General features: G+C 32.1%; 2 protein-coding genes and 2 long non-coding RNA genes across 4 annotated transcripts in view; all 4 read right to left on the bottom strand.

Moving 5' to 3' along the window:
• Positions 1-909: 909 nt before the first annotated feature.
• LOC111697399 (uncharacterized) lies at positions 910-4,423 on the bottom strand. The gene is made up of 6 exons (XM_023467410.1): positions 4,414-4,423; positions 4,135-4,301; positions 3,995-4,083; positions 3,288-3,364; positions 2,079-2,135; positions 910-950 (listed from the first exon to the last, which is right to left on the bottom strand). The coding sequence occupies exons 1-6, from the start codon at positions 4,421-4,423 to the stop codon at positions 925-927; spliced, it is 426 nt and encodes a 141-aa protein (XP_023323178.1). The 3' UTR covers positions 910-924.
• Positions 4,424-4,529: 106 nt separating this feature from the next.
• Positions 4,530-6,045, bottom strand: LOC111697428 (uncharacterized). Its single transcript, XR_002764288.1, has 3 exons — positions 5,984-6,045; positions 5,020-5,064; positions 4,530-4,619 (listed from the first exon to the last, which is right to left on the bottom strand). It is a non-coding gene; the product is annotated as an uncharacterized LOC111697428 (long non-coding RNA).
• Positions 6,046-6,057: 12 nt separating this feature from the next.
• On the bottom strand, positions 6,058-7,837 carry LOC111697429 (uncharacterized). Its single transcript, XR_002764289.1, has 3 exons — positions 7,798-7,837; positions 6,554-6,597; positions 6,058-6,107 (listed from the first exon to the last, which is right to left on the bottom strand). It is a non-coding gene; the product is annotated as an uncharacterized LOC111697429 (long non-coding RNA).
• LOC111697400 (glutathione hydrolase proenzyme-like) overlaps positions 7,794-14,992 on the bottom strand; it is an 11,882-nt gene continuing 4,683 nt past the window's right edge. Inside the window, exons 5-14 of the mRNA XM_023467412.1 lie at positions 13,987-14,095; positions 13,755-13,817; positions 13,318-13,423; positions 12,447-12,504; positions 11,761-11,863; positions 11,379-11,490; positions 10,743-10,851; positions 9,042-9,174; positions 8,156-8,265; positions 7,794-7,867 (exon numbers count right to left, since the gene is read on the bottom strand). Coding sequence (XP_023323180.1) covers positions 7,794-7,867; positions 8,156-8,265; positions 9,042-9,174; positions 10,743-10,851; positions 11,379-11,490; positions 11,761-11,863; positions 12,447-12,504; positions 13,318-13,423; positions 13,755-13,817; positions 13,987-14,095 — 977 coding nt within the window. The remainder of the gene's footprint in view (positions 7,868-8,155; positions 8,266-9,041; positions 9,175-10,742; positions 10,852-11,378; positions 11,491-11,760; positions 11,864-12,446; positions 12,505-13,317; positions 13,424-13,754; positions 13,818-13,986; positions 14,096-14,992) is intronic.

A 14,992-nucleotide genomic window follows, 5' to 3' on the forward strand; every position in this document is an offset into this window, starting at 1 on the left:
GTGAGCTACATGTATCTACAGTTTCCAATTATTTTGGATAAATTTAGCTTGCAGGATAATCTTAATATTGTATTATAAAACAACAAATCCTAATTAACCTGAAATGGTAACAAAATGTTAAACTTTCTATACTCTCTCCGCCCCCCACCCCCCATACAAAAAAGCTTAAAATCTCCCAAAAAGGTGCATCAAAATATGGGGGGGGGGGATTTGTATAAGAAGGGCAAGGGCCGGTTGGAATGATAAAGATATATGTATACCCCTGACCATTATTCAAGGATTGTCCTGGAATTTAAATTTGTATCTCAAAACAAATAAAGAATGTAGCCTTTTGAACTTGTTCTATTGCTAAGCCAAGGTTTAAGCACGTGCACTACACATAGCTAATGATGTTTAATATTTCATCATCTTAAACAAGTTATAGTTTTCAATGCTCTTACGTTGTAATAATTAAAGTGTACTATAGTTTAACCACCTGGATCAAATAATACCAAAAGTCCCACACGGACATAAGAAGTAAAAAGCTAAATAAAAATCGTGATTTAATCTTTTTTATTAGTAATATTTCTAAAGATATTGTAATTTGAAATGACTTTGACTGATATATCTTTTAAAAATATGCAGATCACTTTTTCAGATTTACGACAATATTAAAAATCGTTGAAAAAATAAAAGCTTACAGTGCCACAAAGTAAAACATCTACAAAATGTTAAATTTTTTACTTGTCTATTGTTGTAATCTGGGTACATGTCATTACTTTATTCACTATTGTCAGATATAAAACCTTTTATGTATCTACATATATTTATATATATTTAATCTATTTATACAATTCATAAATTTAATATGTTAAAATGTTTAAATCACATGTTCAATAAAAATGTTGAGAATATTTTTTTTTCTTTTTCATCTGATTTTGTCTTTTAAGGATACAGGGTCTTCCATCCATCTAATAAATAGAGGTTCAGTTTAACACAGAACTTCAGAGAATTCAAAAGAAATTTTAAAATGTCGTCTTGACAAGTTTCGATAGGTTTTCTACTATTTTACCTAAATCTCAGTAATTGTAAAAATAAATTAATAGTCATGAAATCTGCGGAAACAGTTTAAAGAGCTTCGTATAAGTATTCAATAAAAAAATATCTGGGGTTGCATTATCAGTAGGTTTAGAAGACGACATTTCATAACTTCTTTTGAAGTTCTGGGTTAAACTGTAAACTATTTAAAAAGTCTTGTTTCATGCGTAAATGAGTTTAAAAGGTGGGTAAGTGGTGGGTAGGTCTTCTGTTTGCAGCGAAGAAACGTTTCACGAAATTTTCCATTTTTTCGCTAAAATGAATGAAGCAAAAGTTGCGAAATATTTTGTCCCAAAAACCATATATACTGAAGCTGTATTTTGTCTTTTTTGATGAATTTTCGCAAAATTTTGGATTTTTCTTTTAATTCAGATTTTTTTCGCGAATATTACGCATTTTTACGCTAAATGTTCGCATTTCTTATTTCGCGAAAAAAAAACAAAAAATTTCGCATTTTTCACGAGCGAATGAAATGCGAAAAAAATTAAAATAAATGGATTATTAAAACATTTGCCTACCCTATACTTAAAGGTAAAAGAAACTGTAATTTTAGTAGGGTAAGGGGGTAAATAGAACTTTTTAGCAAAGAGGGGGTGGGTAAATTTTTTTAAAAGTTTACAGCGAGGGGTAAAATTAATATATCCCCCCCCCCCCGCTCCTATTTAGACGCCCTTGAAGGCATCAGTTTTTAACTTGAGTTTTTTTTATACAAGTAAATAGGGGTTTACATTAGAGAAAGGCTTCATTAAAAAGTTTATTTGAAAACCAATTTTCAATACAATGAAGACAACTTTCAATTTTAATTTTTGATTTCTACTAAACTTTTAAACAGCATGAAAACACATTCACAATAATACATGGAAAAAAAGATAATCTGACAATTAACAGCTTTTCTTTGCTTACTTGTTATTTTCTAATTTGAAAAAATCTTGTTCTAAGTCAAAACCTAAATAGATAAGTCGTCTTTATTGTAGTGACTTAAACGCCGACCACTAAACTACCTTGATCTCCTCCCTCCCTTCTGTCAACCACACCATTCACACGGTTCTGCGTTTTCTCTAAAACAAAGAAGAAATTTTAAAGGTTTGTTTTATACAGGGTTGCCCGCAAAGGATGAGACTTCAGAAACGAAATATTCATTCCTTTATAAAAAGCTGGTTTTTTGGTATGCAACAATTTTCATTTAATCCCGCCCCTTTATGGTCGGCATATCCTTCCCGTGATTCAAGACAAATTTAACTAACTTGCGGATTTTTTTTTTGCCTTTTTAGATTTTTAAAGTATCTTTCAATGAAAATATCCCGGCGGGTTTCAATGATTTATTTTTAATTTCATGAAAAACGTCAAAACCAGCTCTTTAAAAAGGAATGTCATTTACTCTCAGACAAATTAGAATCAATGGAAATTTAAATCCCCTCGGGATTCAATGATAAATGATACATTGTCATTTCCTCTATGGTTTCCTACGCAAGGGGATCTAACCTGCGAGCAATTGTGAGCCCTGTAATTCCGCTCAATTAGAGAACAGTTGCGTACAACGGAATTTCAATTGGAATTTGGAAACCCTAGTTTTCTTATATTCATGATTTCCTGAAACTGTGAACTTGTTTGTCTCTTTGCAAAATTATTAAATTAGATTACTTTATCTAAAGCAGACGATTGAATTCAACCTATTTTCTGGTCGTATTTACAGTCTTATCTTTTGTGATTAGCCCTGTACATTTAGCAATCTGAGAATGAAGCTTAAAGAAGAAATACAAGAATATTTAATTGATGAAGTAATTTTTGTTATAACGAAAAATGACAGTGTTCCCCGTAAATCATACAGTACAGGGTGAACGTGGTAATTGATTAAAAAGCACAAGATCATCTTTGTTGATGATATATAAAGAATCGGTCTGTATATCTAGAGCTTGAATATAATATTTGCATTTAATATTAACAAGTGTGCAAACCTTAGCACTTCAAAGACGACATTAATGTTTTATTTCAGTATAATTTCTTTTCATTTCATCAGCATTTACAAGGTAATTTGTTTAATAAAAAGAATTGATTTGAGAATTAAATAATTTTTTTTTCTTTTTTTTCTGTATTGTTCCGGTCTAATTTCTTCTTTATAATCGCACCATGCATAAATTATACAAAAATAAAGCTTAGAGAAATTATCACTTAAAGTTTACCCCTGTTTATTTGGACACCCTGATTCTTACCTAGGACATAGACAGGATTTCCAGAAAACAAAGATTGTTGAATATCAAACTTTTCAGATTTATAATCCAGCTCCTTACTGTACAATTCAATTATTCAATCTCAAAATTATCACGTTTTAGCAAATTTCTTTAAACCTGCTACTCACGATTTATAATAAAATACCGATTATTATCATGACTAATTGAATGATAAATGATAAAAATATTTTTATCATAGATAAATAACAATACAGATGGAACGCTAGATGTCTTTTTTTCAAGATTTAAGGGTTTTTGTTCACAATAGTCTTGAGGCAGAGGCCCAAAGGAGATACAGGGTTACGCGCAAAGGATGAAACTTCAGAGACGATTGTACGGAATTTGTTTAGTCTATTTTCTAGCATTCAGAGTTCCCTGTACGCCATAATTGGCTTGTTTCTGTGCTTAATCAGTTAGTAAACCATCAAACAACTAAATTGAGTGAAAAACCCAAATATGAAGCTTAAAATCGTCATATTTTTAGAGTTTTGGGTCGTCTTTACAGTCTCATCATTTGTGGGTAACCCTGTACCTCGCATGCTCTTTTTTCTGTCTTGTCATCCAACGCGGCATGCGCGTAACTACTTTGGGCTTCTGCCTCAGGGTTATTGTGAACAAAAAAGCCTTAAATCTTGAAAAGACGACATCTAGTGTTCTATTAATTGTTTAATTGATAAATTGAATATTTCCTAATTGTATGATTCCAATGGATTAGTCTTGGCTCAGAAACAAGAAGAAGAATATCAGATTTATTTTTAGATATTACAGGACTCAGAACCTAAACATACGTATTACAGGATACAGAACCTTAACCGATATTACAGGATACAGAACCTAAACAGATATTACAGGACTCAGAACCTAAACAGATATTACAGGACTCAGAACCTAAACAGATATTACAGGACTCAGAACCTAAACAGATATTACAGGACTCAGAACCTAAACAGATATTACAGGACTCAGAACCTAAACAGATATTACAGGACTCAGAACCTAAACAGATATTACAGGACTCAGAACCTNATTCAATAACTTTATGTTCTGTCTACTTATCTACATGTCTACCTGTTTACCTGTCTACCTGTCTACCTGTCTATGTGTGTACCTGTCCACATTTCTACATTTATACCTGTCTACATGTCTGTCTATATTTCTACCTGTCTACCTATCTACCCGTCTACCTGTCTACCTGTATACCTGTCTACATGTTTTTATGTCTACCTGTCTGTCTACTATGATGGTAGGGGATGAGTATGATAAAGGTCGTTTTCCCTCCCCGAGTTGGTTTCCGGATCTCACTGTATCCTCCTCCTGCAAGATTAGAATCAAAGTGAATAAATAATAAAGTGGGCCAAACTTGTATTTATTTAAATTTATTGTGTCTCTTCCTTCACTTTAGTATATATTTACTTTGAACTAAAATACACTATATATATAAGGGACAGTAAATAAGCGCATATTGAGGTCGGAACTTCTTACTTTAAATTTAGTGGGCAAGGGCTTAATCCCTGAAGAATTAACACTTTGGAGATATCCCGAATTAAACTCATGGATCAGTGATCTCTTGAGGGATCAAATATACAAAAGTTCCTAACTCTGTAGAGAAAATCTGTTCAAGTTTAGCGAGTACGGTTCGTTGATAGTTAATTATTATTTGATAATTTCAGACAAATTTAAAAACGAAAAAAAACTGAATTAAAAGTTTTCTTACATTTGGAAGATCAAAACTAGCCATAGCGTTGTTCATCAGAATACCCTGAAAACAAAGAAAGTTTAGGCAAAAAGGCACCATTTACAGGGCAATTATTCAGTTATATATAACACTACAGTTGAAAATCCTTTTCTTAAAGATACTGAAAATTTAGATTAATGAGATTTTCCATTTTTAGAGGGAAATAGAGTGGAATAGAGTGGAATAGAGTGGAATAGAGTGGAATAGAGTAGAATAGAGTGGAATAGAGTGGAATAGAGTGGAATAGAGTGGAATAGAGAGGAATAGAGTGGAATAAAGTGAATAGAGTGGAATAGAGTGGAATAGAGTGGAATAGAGGGAAATAGAGTGGAAAAGAGTGAAGTAGAGTGGAATAGAGTGGAATAGAGTGGAATAGAATAGAATTGAGTGGAATAGAGTGGAATAAAGTGGAATAGAGTGGAATAGAGTGGAATAGAGTGAAATAGAGTGGAATAGAGTGGAATAGAGAGGAACAGAGTGGAATAGAAGGTAATAGAGTGAAATAAAGTGGAATAGAGGGGAATAGAGTGGAATAGAGTGGAATAGAGTGGAATAGAGTGGAATAGAGTGGATTAGAGTGGATTAGAGGGGATTAGAGTGGAATAGAGAGGAATGTAGTGGAATAGAGTGGAATAGTGTGGAATAGAGTGGATTAGAGTGGATTAGAGGGGATTAGAGGGGATTAGAGTGGAATAGAGAGGAATATAGTGGAATAGAGTGGAATAGTGTGGAATAGAGTGGATTAGAGTGGAATAGAGTGGAATAGAGGGGAATACAATGTTACCCTTTTTGAAAACTGATTATTTTCAATTGTGGCTTCTTTGCAAAACTAACTTGCGCAGTTCAACTGCAGAAGCAAGGAAAGATATTTATTAGGATTAAAAAATGTTCAAAGTAGAAAAATCCATTAACTCTTGTTTTTATTTTCAAAAATATATTTTACCTGAGAAAACACTTGGCTTCCAAATCTGGAGCCTAGAGATAAAACCAGGCTGACATAATTATTATTCTAAATTGAACCTTATTGTCCATGACAACAATACTGGTCCCTTCCTCCTCTCCATTCCCTGGAATTGTGAGATATTTTTCTTTTTGTTTTAAAGCAAATGTTCATTAAAATGTGGAAAACCCTGACAAATTATTCCATAAAATATTGTTAGAAACCCCCCCCCCCCTGCTTCTTAAACAGTATTACTAATAAAATAAGAACTATACAAAAATGGATTAGATTAGAAAGACGATATATTTTATATTTTGTGTGTATGTAACGTTGTTTTAAAGCGAATATTATTATTAAGTGAAACAGTTCTATGTATTGTATAACACTGCTCAATAATTTGACTATTTAATAATAACTTGAGTGTCTCCTATTCAATAACTTTATGTTCATTAGACTATTTAATAATAACTTGAGTCTTCCAATTCCATAATTTTATATGGTTCCCAAAGGAAAACCCCAGAAAATTATCCAAAATTTGAAGAAATATGTCCCTTTCATTTAAAAAAGATTTACCAGAATCTGTTGTTGAAATATATTCTGTTCTTCCTGACATCCAACTATAAGGTATTAAAAGATCATGAATGTAAATATAATTGTATACAAATCAAAACACTTCTTATTCTTCTTATTAAAGAAAGTTGATTTTACAAAAAAGTTTGTCACAAAATATATAGCAAGTTTTTTTTATGAATTTATAGTTATTTGTTTAAACTTTTTTAAATAAACGCAGAAAAATAAAAATTCTAGCATTTAAATTGTATAGAAATAAACATAATCAAATTATCTAACAGTTTTAATTTTCTTTCTAATATGTTTTTATAAATAAAAATTCTACATTCTTTAAAGGGAGTGACCGGCTATGTAAGGTAGTTGAACTGAGGACGCAGTGTTGTGGAAAACTTCTTTAGGATTCATTTGCGACATATTAAACTTTTTAAAGATCTGTAAATCCTGAGTTTGAGTGCAAATTCAACGTTCAAAACTCCTGATTTTGGGGTAGATACGCTTTCAGAATTAGTTTTTTTAAATTATTAATTAACGACGACATAAAATGTAAAAATATTCTACAATAAACTACAGACGTCAAGTATAGGAACATGTTGAGAAAATAAAATTTAATCTTATCATCGAAAATAAGTTAATTATTAGTTTCTATTATCTCATTATTCTAGTTTCTCGTTATTCACAAAGATGTTCGCAGATTTTCTATATAACTATTATTGAAAAGACGACATTTCAAGACTTTGAAGAAATCTGTGAATAAATTAAAAGAAAATTAGAAATTCAATATAATAATGAAAACGAAATAATCGATTTTAGCATTGATTTATTGAAAAATTTCTTTTGTGAAATATGTTCCTAACCATCTAATTAGATTACTGTATAATTTTTACTTTATTTTTCGTTGTCGTTATTTAATAATTTAAAAAAAATAATTCTGAAAACGTATCCACCCCCAAATCAGTAGTTTAGAACGTCGAATTTGCGCTCAAACTCAGGATTTACAGATCTTTAAAAAGTGAAATATGTCTCAAATGAATCCTAAAGAAGTTTTCGACAACACTGCATACTCAGTTCAATTATCTTACATAGCCGGTCACTCCCTTTAAATGTTTAATTGACTAGCCAGTGGCCAAGGTATAGCACAATGTCAGTAAGTTTAAAGAAATATTTGAGGGGGAAAAATACCAATCTAAATTTTATATTTCTATTAAATTTGTTCTTATCGAGATTTTGAATTTAAATGGAGAAGTTACCTCTCGGCGTTTTTAATATTGATTAAATGTTTGGTTCTGTCTCTTAGAGATATTTTTTTTTCATCGCCACCTGTAACAACAAGAAATAATAGAAACGGTTTTGTTTATTAATAAAAATATGAAAAAAGGAACATCTGAAAGATTTAATATCAATTTTGATCCTCCATTGAAAGAGTGGCATATTCCATAAATCCGTAAACCCCTTATATATATAGAAACCACAATTAAAAATAAGCAGATTTCGATTAGAAAAAAGATATCTCATACGCTCTTAAATCAGGCGAAGGATTAATGGGCATTGTTGTGAATCTGTCAAGTCAACTTTTTTCGATAATATTTTAATATTTTTGTTGTTTTCCTTGTTGAGGTTCCTCATCTGGTAGAGCAGGTTCATCTCCACCCTTCTCCTCTACTACTTCATCAAGTTCCCCATCCCAATCTCCTAACTTCTCCTGTTCATCAAGAACTCTGAAAAATTAAGGATTAAAAGTAAAAATGTTTTGATTTTCTTTTTGTTTGTTTGATCGTTCGGTGGAAAAAAAACTTTCGTGAAAAATTCGAAATTTTCGTGAAATGTTTTTTCATTTCGCTAGTAACCCTAGTCGTATGGCTTCACAAACGATGCGCTATAAAGTGTAAATATCGGAACGTTTTACTTAATAGATTATGCCAATTGTGTTCTGGAACATAGTGTAAATCCTAACAATAGATACCGAATGGTAGATTTTTATAATAAATTTCAAAATAACATTGGACTAATAGTGATAAGTTTAAATGTTATTGTAAAAGCGAATTTATGGAATATGAATTAAAGATAGAGAAGATTTAAATTTAAAGGGACTGTAAGTATAATTTAAAGTGACCCTCCATGCAAAGATAGTAATTCCCGATAGATAGTATTATCAAATTTGTCTGATCAAATATGAATTTTAATTTGTAATTCATGTCAATAATTAAAAAAAAAACAAATTATGTTCAGTTGCGGTTTCTCCACAAAAGAGACATGTGTATTTCTACTGCAGGAAAACACAAAGGAAATATCAGAATTAATCCCTTTAAAACCTTGGAAGGCGAAAATATTGATCATTATTGATGAGATAAAGGTTTCAAGGGTACCCTTCTGAATCGGGTAAGTAGCATCTTTGCGTTGAGGATCACTTTAATTACGTTTACAGTCTCTTTAAAGTCTACGACATTCAAAGCAATTAATTACAAAAAATTAACTTAATTCTACAAATAATTACCTTTCAATAATATTGTACAGTTTTGAAGAATATTCCGATTTTGAATTTGAATCCCCTGGATGTTTAGATAAAGAATGAACTGATGACTTCTCGATAAGTTCTAAACCATTAAGTATCCCAAGAACAGCAGCACCTGTACAATCAATCAGTTTAAACTAATTCTTTATTCAACTTTATTTTAGGTGACCCTCTACAGTGGTAACCATAAAACCCTGGAATAGAAAGACGACTTTAAGACTCAAGTTATGACTTTAAATAGAACATGAGATACAGTAATTGTGCAGTTTGATTAGACTCACCATAAAATACGCTTAATTATAGTCAGTATGTCGTCTTCCTATTCCACAGTTTCCTAGTGATCACTTTACTATAACGATATCTGCATAACATTAAATTATAGAAGTTTATTAACTTTGGGTTGAAATCCTTCATTGCCATTTCTGAAGTGTTGTGGATAACAAGTATGTTTTTGCAATTTTATGGGTTACGAGGTTGCAACGTTATTGCAATTATATGGGTTACGAGGTTGCAACGTTATTGCAATTATATGGGTTACGAGGTTGCAACGTTTTGCAATTATATGGGTTACAAGGTTTCAATGTTTTGCAATTATGGGTTACGAGGTTGCAACGTTTTGCAATTATATGGGTTACGAGGTTGCAACGTTTTGCAATTATATGGGTTACAAGGTTTCAATGTTTTGCAATTATATGGGTTACGAGGTTGCAACGTTTTGCAATTATATGGGTTACAAGGTTTCAATGTTTTGCAATTATATGGGTTACGAGGTTGCAACGTTTTTCAATTATATGGGTTACGAGGTTGCAACGTTATTGCAATCATATGGGTTCCGAGGTTGCAAAGTTTTGCAATCATATGGGTTACGAGGTTGGAAAGTTTTGCAGTTCTATGGGTTACGAGGTTGCAACGTTTTGCAATTATATGGGTTACGAGGTTGCAACGTTTTGCAATTATATGGGTTACGAGGTTGCAAAGTTTTGCAGCTATATGGGTTACGAGGTTGCAAAGTTTTGCAGCTATATGGGTTACGAGGTTGCAACGTTTTGCAATTCTATGGGTTACGAGGTTGCAACGTTTTGCAATTCTATGGGTTACGAGGTTGCAACGTTTTGCAATTCTATGGGTTACGAGGTTGAAAAGTTTTGCAATTATATGGGTTAAGAGGTTGAAAAGTTTTACCAATTTTAGCCGTCAATTTTTTTCAAGCATCGGTGATTGAGATATCTTCATTTTTCCCTTTATAATGAGCAAAGTTGAGCAATTATACTGAGATGCGTATAAAACTAAAGCTCTGTAATATTCAATTTCTGGTTAAAAATAAGCTATCTAAAATAAGACTTTCCGGTAATTTCAAGTTATCCTCAAATTTAGAAAAAAAATGGCATGCACAATTCACAACGGGTCCCTAGAAAAATCAATTTTTACAATAACGTGGAGGATATTGCCGTTCTAGCATGGAAAGTGTTTAATCTGCTATTCCTCTATTGTTTCTGCAGCATTTTTTTGCGAACCCACAGTTTTCTAGGAGAGAAAAATTAATATCTCATTCCTTCATTAATTCATATTTTCAAAGCTTTTGTCTGAATGAATGAATGTCGATGTGAATCAGACTTGTCGCGCTTAAATGAAAGAACGCTTAAAGTTTACAGAAACAATCCCTTTAAGTGTAGTTTTTTTTACCTGAGAAAGGAGGAGGAGGAGTAAAGACCTGGTAATCAGAAAACCAGGAGCTTAACGGAGTTCTTTCCTTTACACTGTACATACTTAGATCTTCCTGACGCACTTGATCCTAGATAGATAGATCGATCGATCGATCGATCGATCGATCGATCGATAGATAGATAGATAGATAGATAGTAGATAGATAGATAGATAGATAGATAGATAGATACAGGGTGTCCCAATAAACATGGGAATTCAGTGACGAATTCGATATCGTCTTTTTAAATAATTCTTTGATTTAGTTTAGTGATACCTACTGTGAAAGCTGTAATCTGTGAGAGTTTCGTCTGCTATGTTCACATTTTGTTTGTTTATGTTTTGCTGCATACGGTTGTATTTAGTAAAACAAGAAAATTGCATTATACAAACAGAGTAAATTTGTCTCCTTCTTCACTGATCATCTTGCGGAGACATTATAGACACTTCTTTACGGCCATTTAACGTTTTCATAAATTAAACTCTAGCAGACATAATAATATTATGGCTGTTGAAATTAGGTATTACAATGCTAATCATAACAAAGACGATATCGAATTCGTCACGGAATGCCCACGTTTTTTTTGGACACCCTGTAGATAAACTGAATATAAATACCTTAAGATCATGAGGTATCCTATGACTAAGAGTTCCCTGATATATACTAGTTGGATCGCTAATGATCTCCTCCAGTGTGGTTCTCATCATATCTCTATACGGACTCTTAAACCTAACATATTACTGTTCTAATTATCGTTGTGTCTTTAACTAATGGTTTATTTCTAAGTACTGATGTAGTAGTATCATAGTATGCAAACAACAGTGTTTGTTTACAACCGATAAACGTTAAAACGGCTGAACTGATCGGGTTCAAAATTTGTGTGGGACCTCACATAACCCCAGGGAAGGGGCACTAAGCACCTCATGAGAGAAAATACTACTCATGGCTTCCGTCACAATATTACAAATTCGCATTGTAAATTCTCCTAAATGTATTTACCTTGAATATCCTCCAGAGCTGATAAAATCCGCCAGTTGATCAGATTTTGTTTTGCCGTCAGCTGTCAGATTATTCCAATTGGGTGGCAATGGTATACCTTTATCTAAATATATTATTTTATATTTGAATGATAGACAAAAGGAATTGAGCCGTTGCCACAAATTCTAATTATCATGATACCTATAATTCTAAAACTAGATGGAACCTTAGATATTTCAAACTTTGATTATTTGATCAATCAGAGTTCATAGCTGAAATATCTAGGGTCTACAACATTGGGGTATAAAGATAAAGGGAATAAAAAATCAGAGTTTGTGGCAATTACTCGATTCCTTTAGCTTTACTTTTCTAAAAATATCAATAAGAAGACATATCTTTTTATTTTCAAGTGTATTTCAATATTACTTGTTAGCAAAATAAACAGTTTATGTTTATTAATATTAATACTGAAGTCAGAACATTTGCATTGTTAATCTCGGGATCAAGCTTTCATCTCAATATAATGCAGATTTTTCCAGAAGAATGTATTTCCTTTTCAATATACCATGGTGGTCACACCCTGCAGGGACAACTCTAATTGAGGGATCAAGCTATTGTACTCAAATTTAGAATTGACTGCACTGGAGATCAAGATGAAGCGTTTAAGATTCACGATACTCTATTCAAGAGCTCTGACCACTGTATACCTAGTAGTTTAACAGTCTGGGATAGAAGATCAAACCAGCTGCAGCATTCACTACGAACCTAGATTATAAAAAATATAAAATAAAAAAAGTATGTTAGACAACTGCAGATGGTTACCGGGATTTAGAAAATATATTCTAGTCTTTGTTAACCCTCTTTAGTTTTTGAGACTTGTTTCTGACATAAAGATTTAACATAAACATTTAAGTCTATATCAATCCGTATACAACTCAGTCTGTATTCGCAGGTATCTGTCTTGCAAGGTACAACTCAATCCCTTTTGTTATTTCACGAGGCATAAGAACTATTCCGTCAAATACTCAATCCCTCTCATTTATCCATGAGGCATAAGAACTATTCTGTTCAACAATACTTTAGTCAATATCAAACCGGATATGACACTATCAGTATTCTTTGGTACCTGTTTTACAAGATACACTAAAACCCTGTCGTTGATACACGAGGCATGTAATTACTCTAACACCGTAATCAAGCGGAGTATTATTCCAACTAACGTTTATTTTGAGTTCTATGTTACAGGTTATGTTAATGAACGTAATTACAAGTTTTGTGTCGTTATTTACAAGCGTAGTTAAGCTAATCCCAATATAGGCTTTGCGTAGTTATTTCCAAGTAAATTTAGATTTACAGAAATGTAAAACGTAATTTATCAAGGTGTGTTCAGGTTTATAAATATGGGATTTGCTATAGTATTTATTACATGGAGACTTGTCCGCTTCAAACTGAAAATCCGCGAATTTAATAAAGAAACTCTGCACAGTGTGCGGGATATTATTTTACTTATTTATCCCTAGGGACAGATTTGTAACACAACATCCAAGCTGGTCGATAATATCTGGGGTTAAATATTACCTCATGAGATCCATATTTATCCCTGGCATATTTCAGCCCTGCAACAAATCCAGGCGTGGCTATGGAGGCCCGCCCTATCCTTCCAATATCAGGGTTATCTATATACCTGGGAGTAAATTCAGTATTTAATTTTTTTTAATCGAATTTTTACAGTTTAAAAACACCAAGAAGGGGATTCAAAAAATGATGTTCAATATTTATCAATATTTTTTTTTCATGCATTATTTACTATCTCTTTTAAGAATGAGAAAAATAATAAAATTCTCTAGTGTGATAAAAAAAACTGGGAAAAAGGAAGATTAGCTAAAAATTGACTTATAAAATGAAACATGTCTGTGTACTCTGCACAACCATGGAAGCTGAGTATAACAATCGTCTTCTTATTCTACAGTTTTAAGGGTCTTACTGTATATCTTTTATCTTGCATGAATTATTACCTTTGAACTTGAAGTTTGGTTGGCGACAGTTCTCTGAAATCCACAACCGTAGTTTTGTTTTCTCTGAACAAAAGTTAGATCACAATTTAGAAAAAATCATGAATTGATGACTTTCGAAAATCAATTTTCTCCTGGTTTACTGGATTATTTTTGTATGTTCCAGAGAACATGGAACAATATGGGTGTATTTAATGCCCCTAACTCACCTAGTTTGATGTAGGGAAAGAATCACCTAGTTTGGTGTAGGAGAAGAACTCCTCCTCCCCCTAGACTAGCTAGATGTGGGAGTGCAACAGCAATACAGAATCCAGCAGCTACAGCCGCATCAACTGCATTCCCACCTACATCAATATACGTTTAATCTCAAAAGTTGCGATGTCTGAAGTAATAAACATAAAAAAATTAAATAGGAAGACGACATTAAAGTAATATTTAAGTGTACTTAATGTTGTAAAGCAAATAGTTTTACTTTTACACCTCATTCGAATTTTTAAAATAAAAACTTGATTCTAAATGTCGTCTTCCTATTTCTGGTTATCACTGTATGTAGTGTTGGGTTTAGAGTTTTTGATCTTTTTAAAGGTTCAACAAAAATCTTAGAAGTTTAACAAATTTTAAAATGTTTTTTGATTCGTTATTTCTTTAAATTTTCTCTAAAGGATAAAAATATCAAAAAGTTTAATAAAAACAAACTTTGAAATGTTGAAAGTTGTGTTAAAAGTTTAAAAAAACTATAAACCAAGTTTTGACCTTTACTTGATATATCTGTATGAATGTCACACGATTGTCGTGGCCAGAGAGAGTGAGCCTTAATTGTATGGTATTTCGTTTGCTCGCAAAAATTTTCTTTTTTTTTGCGAAATTTTGCGTTAATCTGTTTGACAAAAAACGAAATTTTCATAAAATAAGAAAAGTGAAAATTTCGCGAAAAAACAAATGCAAAAATTTCGCGATGAAAAAAAATGCGAAAATTTCGAGAAAAAAATTCTCTTCGACAAACATTTATTGGAAGTACAGAAAGAAAAATGAATAATTATGATCAGAGAATTCTACAAGTTATTTTAAAGCAATTAATTGTTGAAGCTAAAACACTCTGATTTTCGCTGAATGTTTTTTCGCGAAAAATGCGAAACTCTCGAAAAAAATTCCAAAATACGAAAGAACATTTTCGCATTTTTTGGTGAAAAATTTTCGTTCTCTGGAAACCCTTATTACTCCTCGTAGGTGGGAGGGGGGGG

Source organism: Eurytemora carolleeae, unplaced genomic scaffold (assembly GCF_000591075.1).
Source record: "Eurytemora carolleeae unplaced genomic scaffold, Eaff_2.0 scaffold197, whole genome shotgun sequence".
NCBI lineage: Eukaryota > Metazoa > Arthropoda > Copepoda > Calanoida > Temoridae > Eurytemora > Eurytemora carolleeae.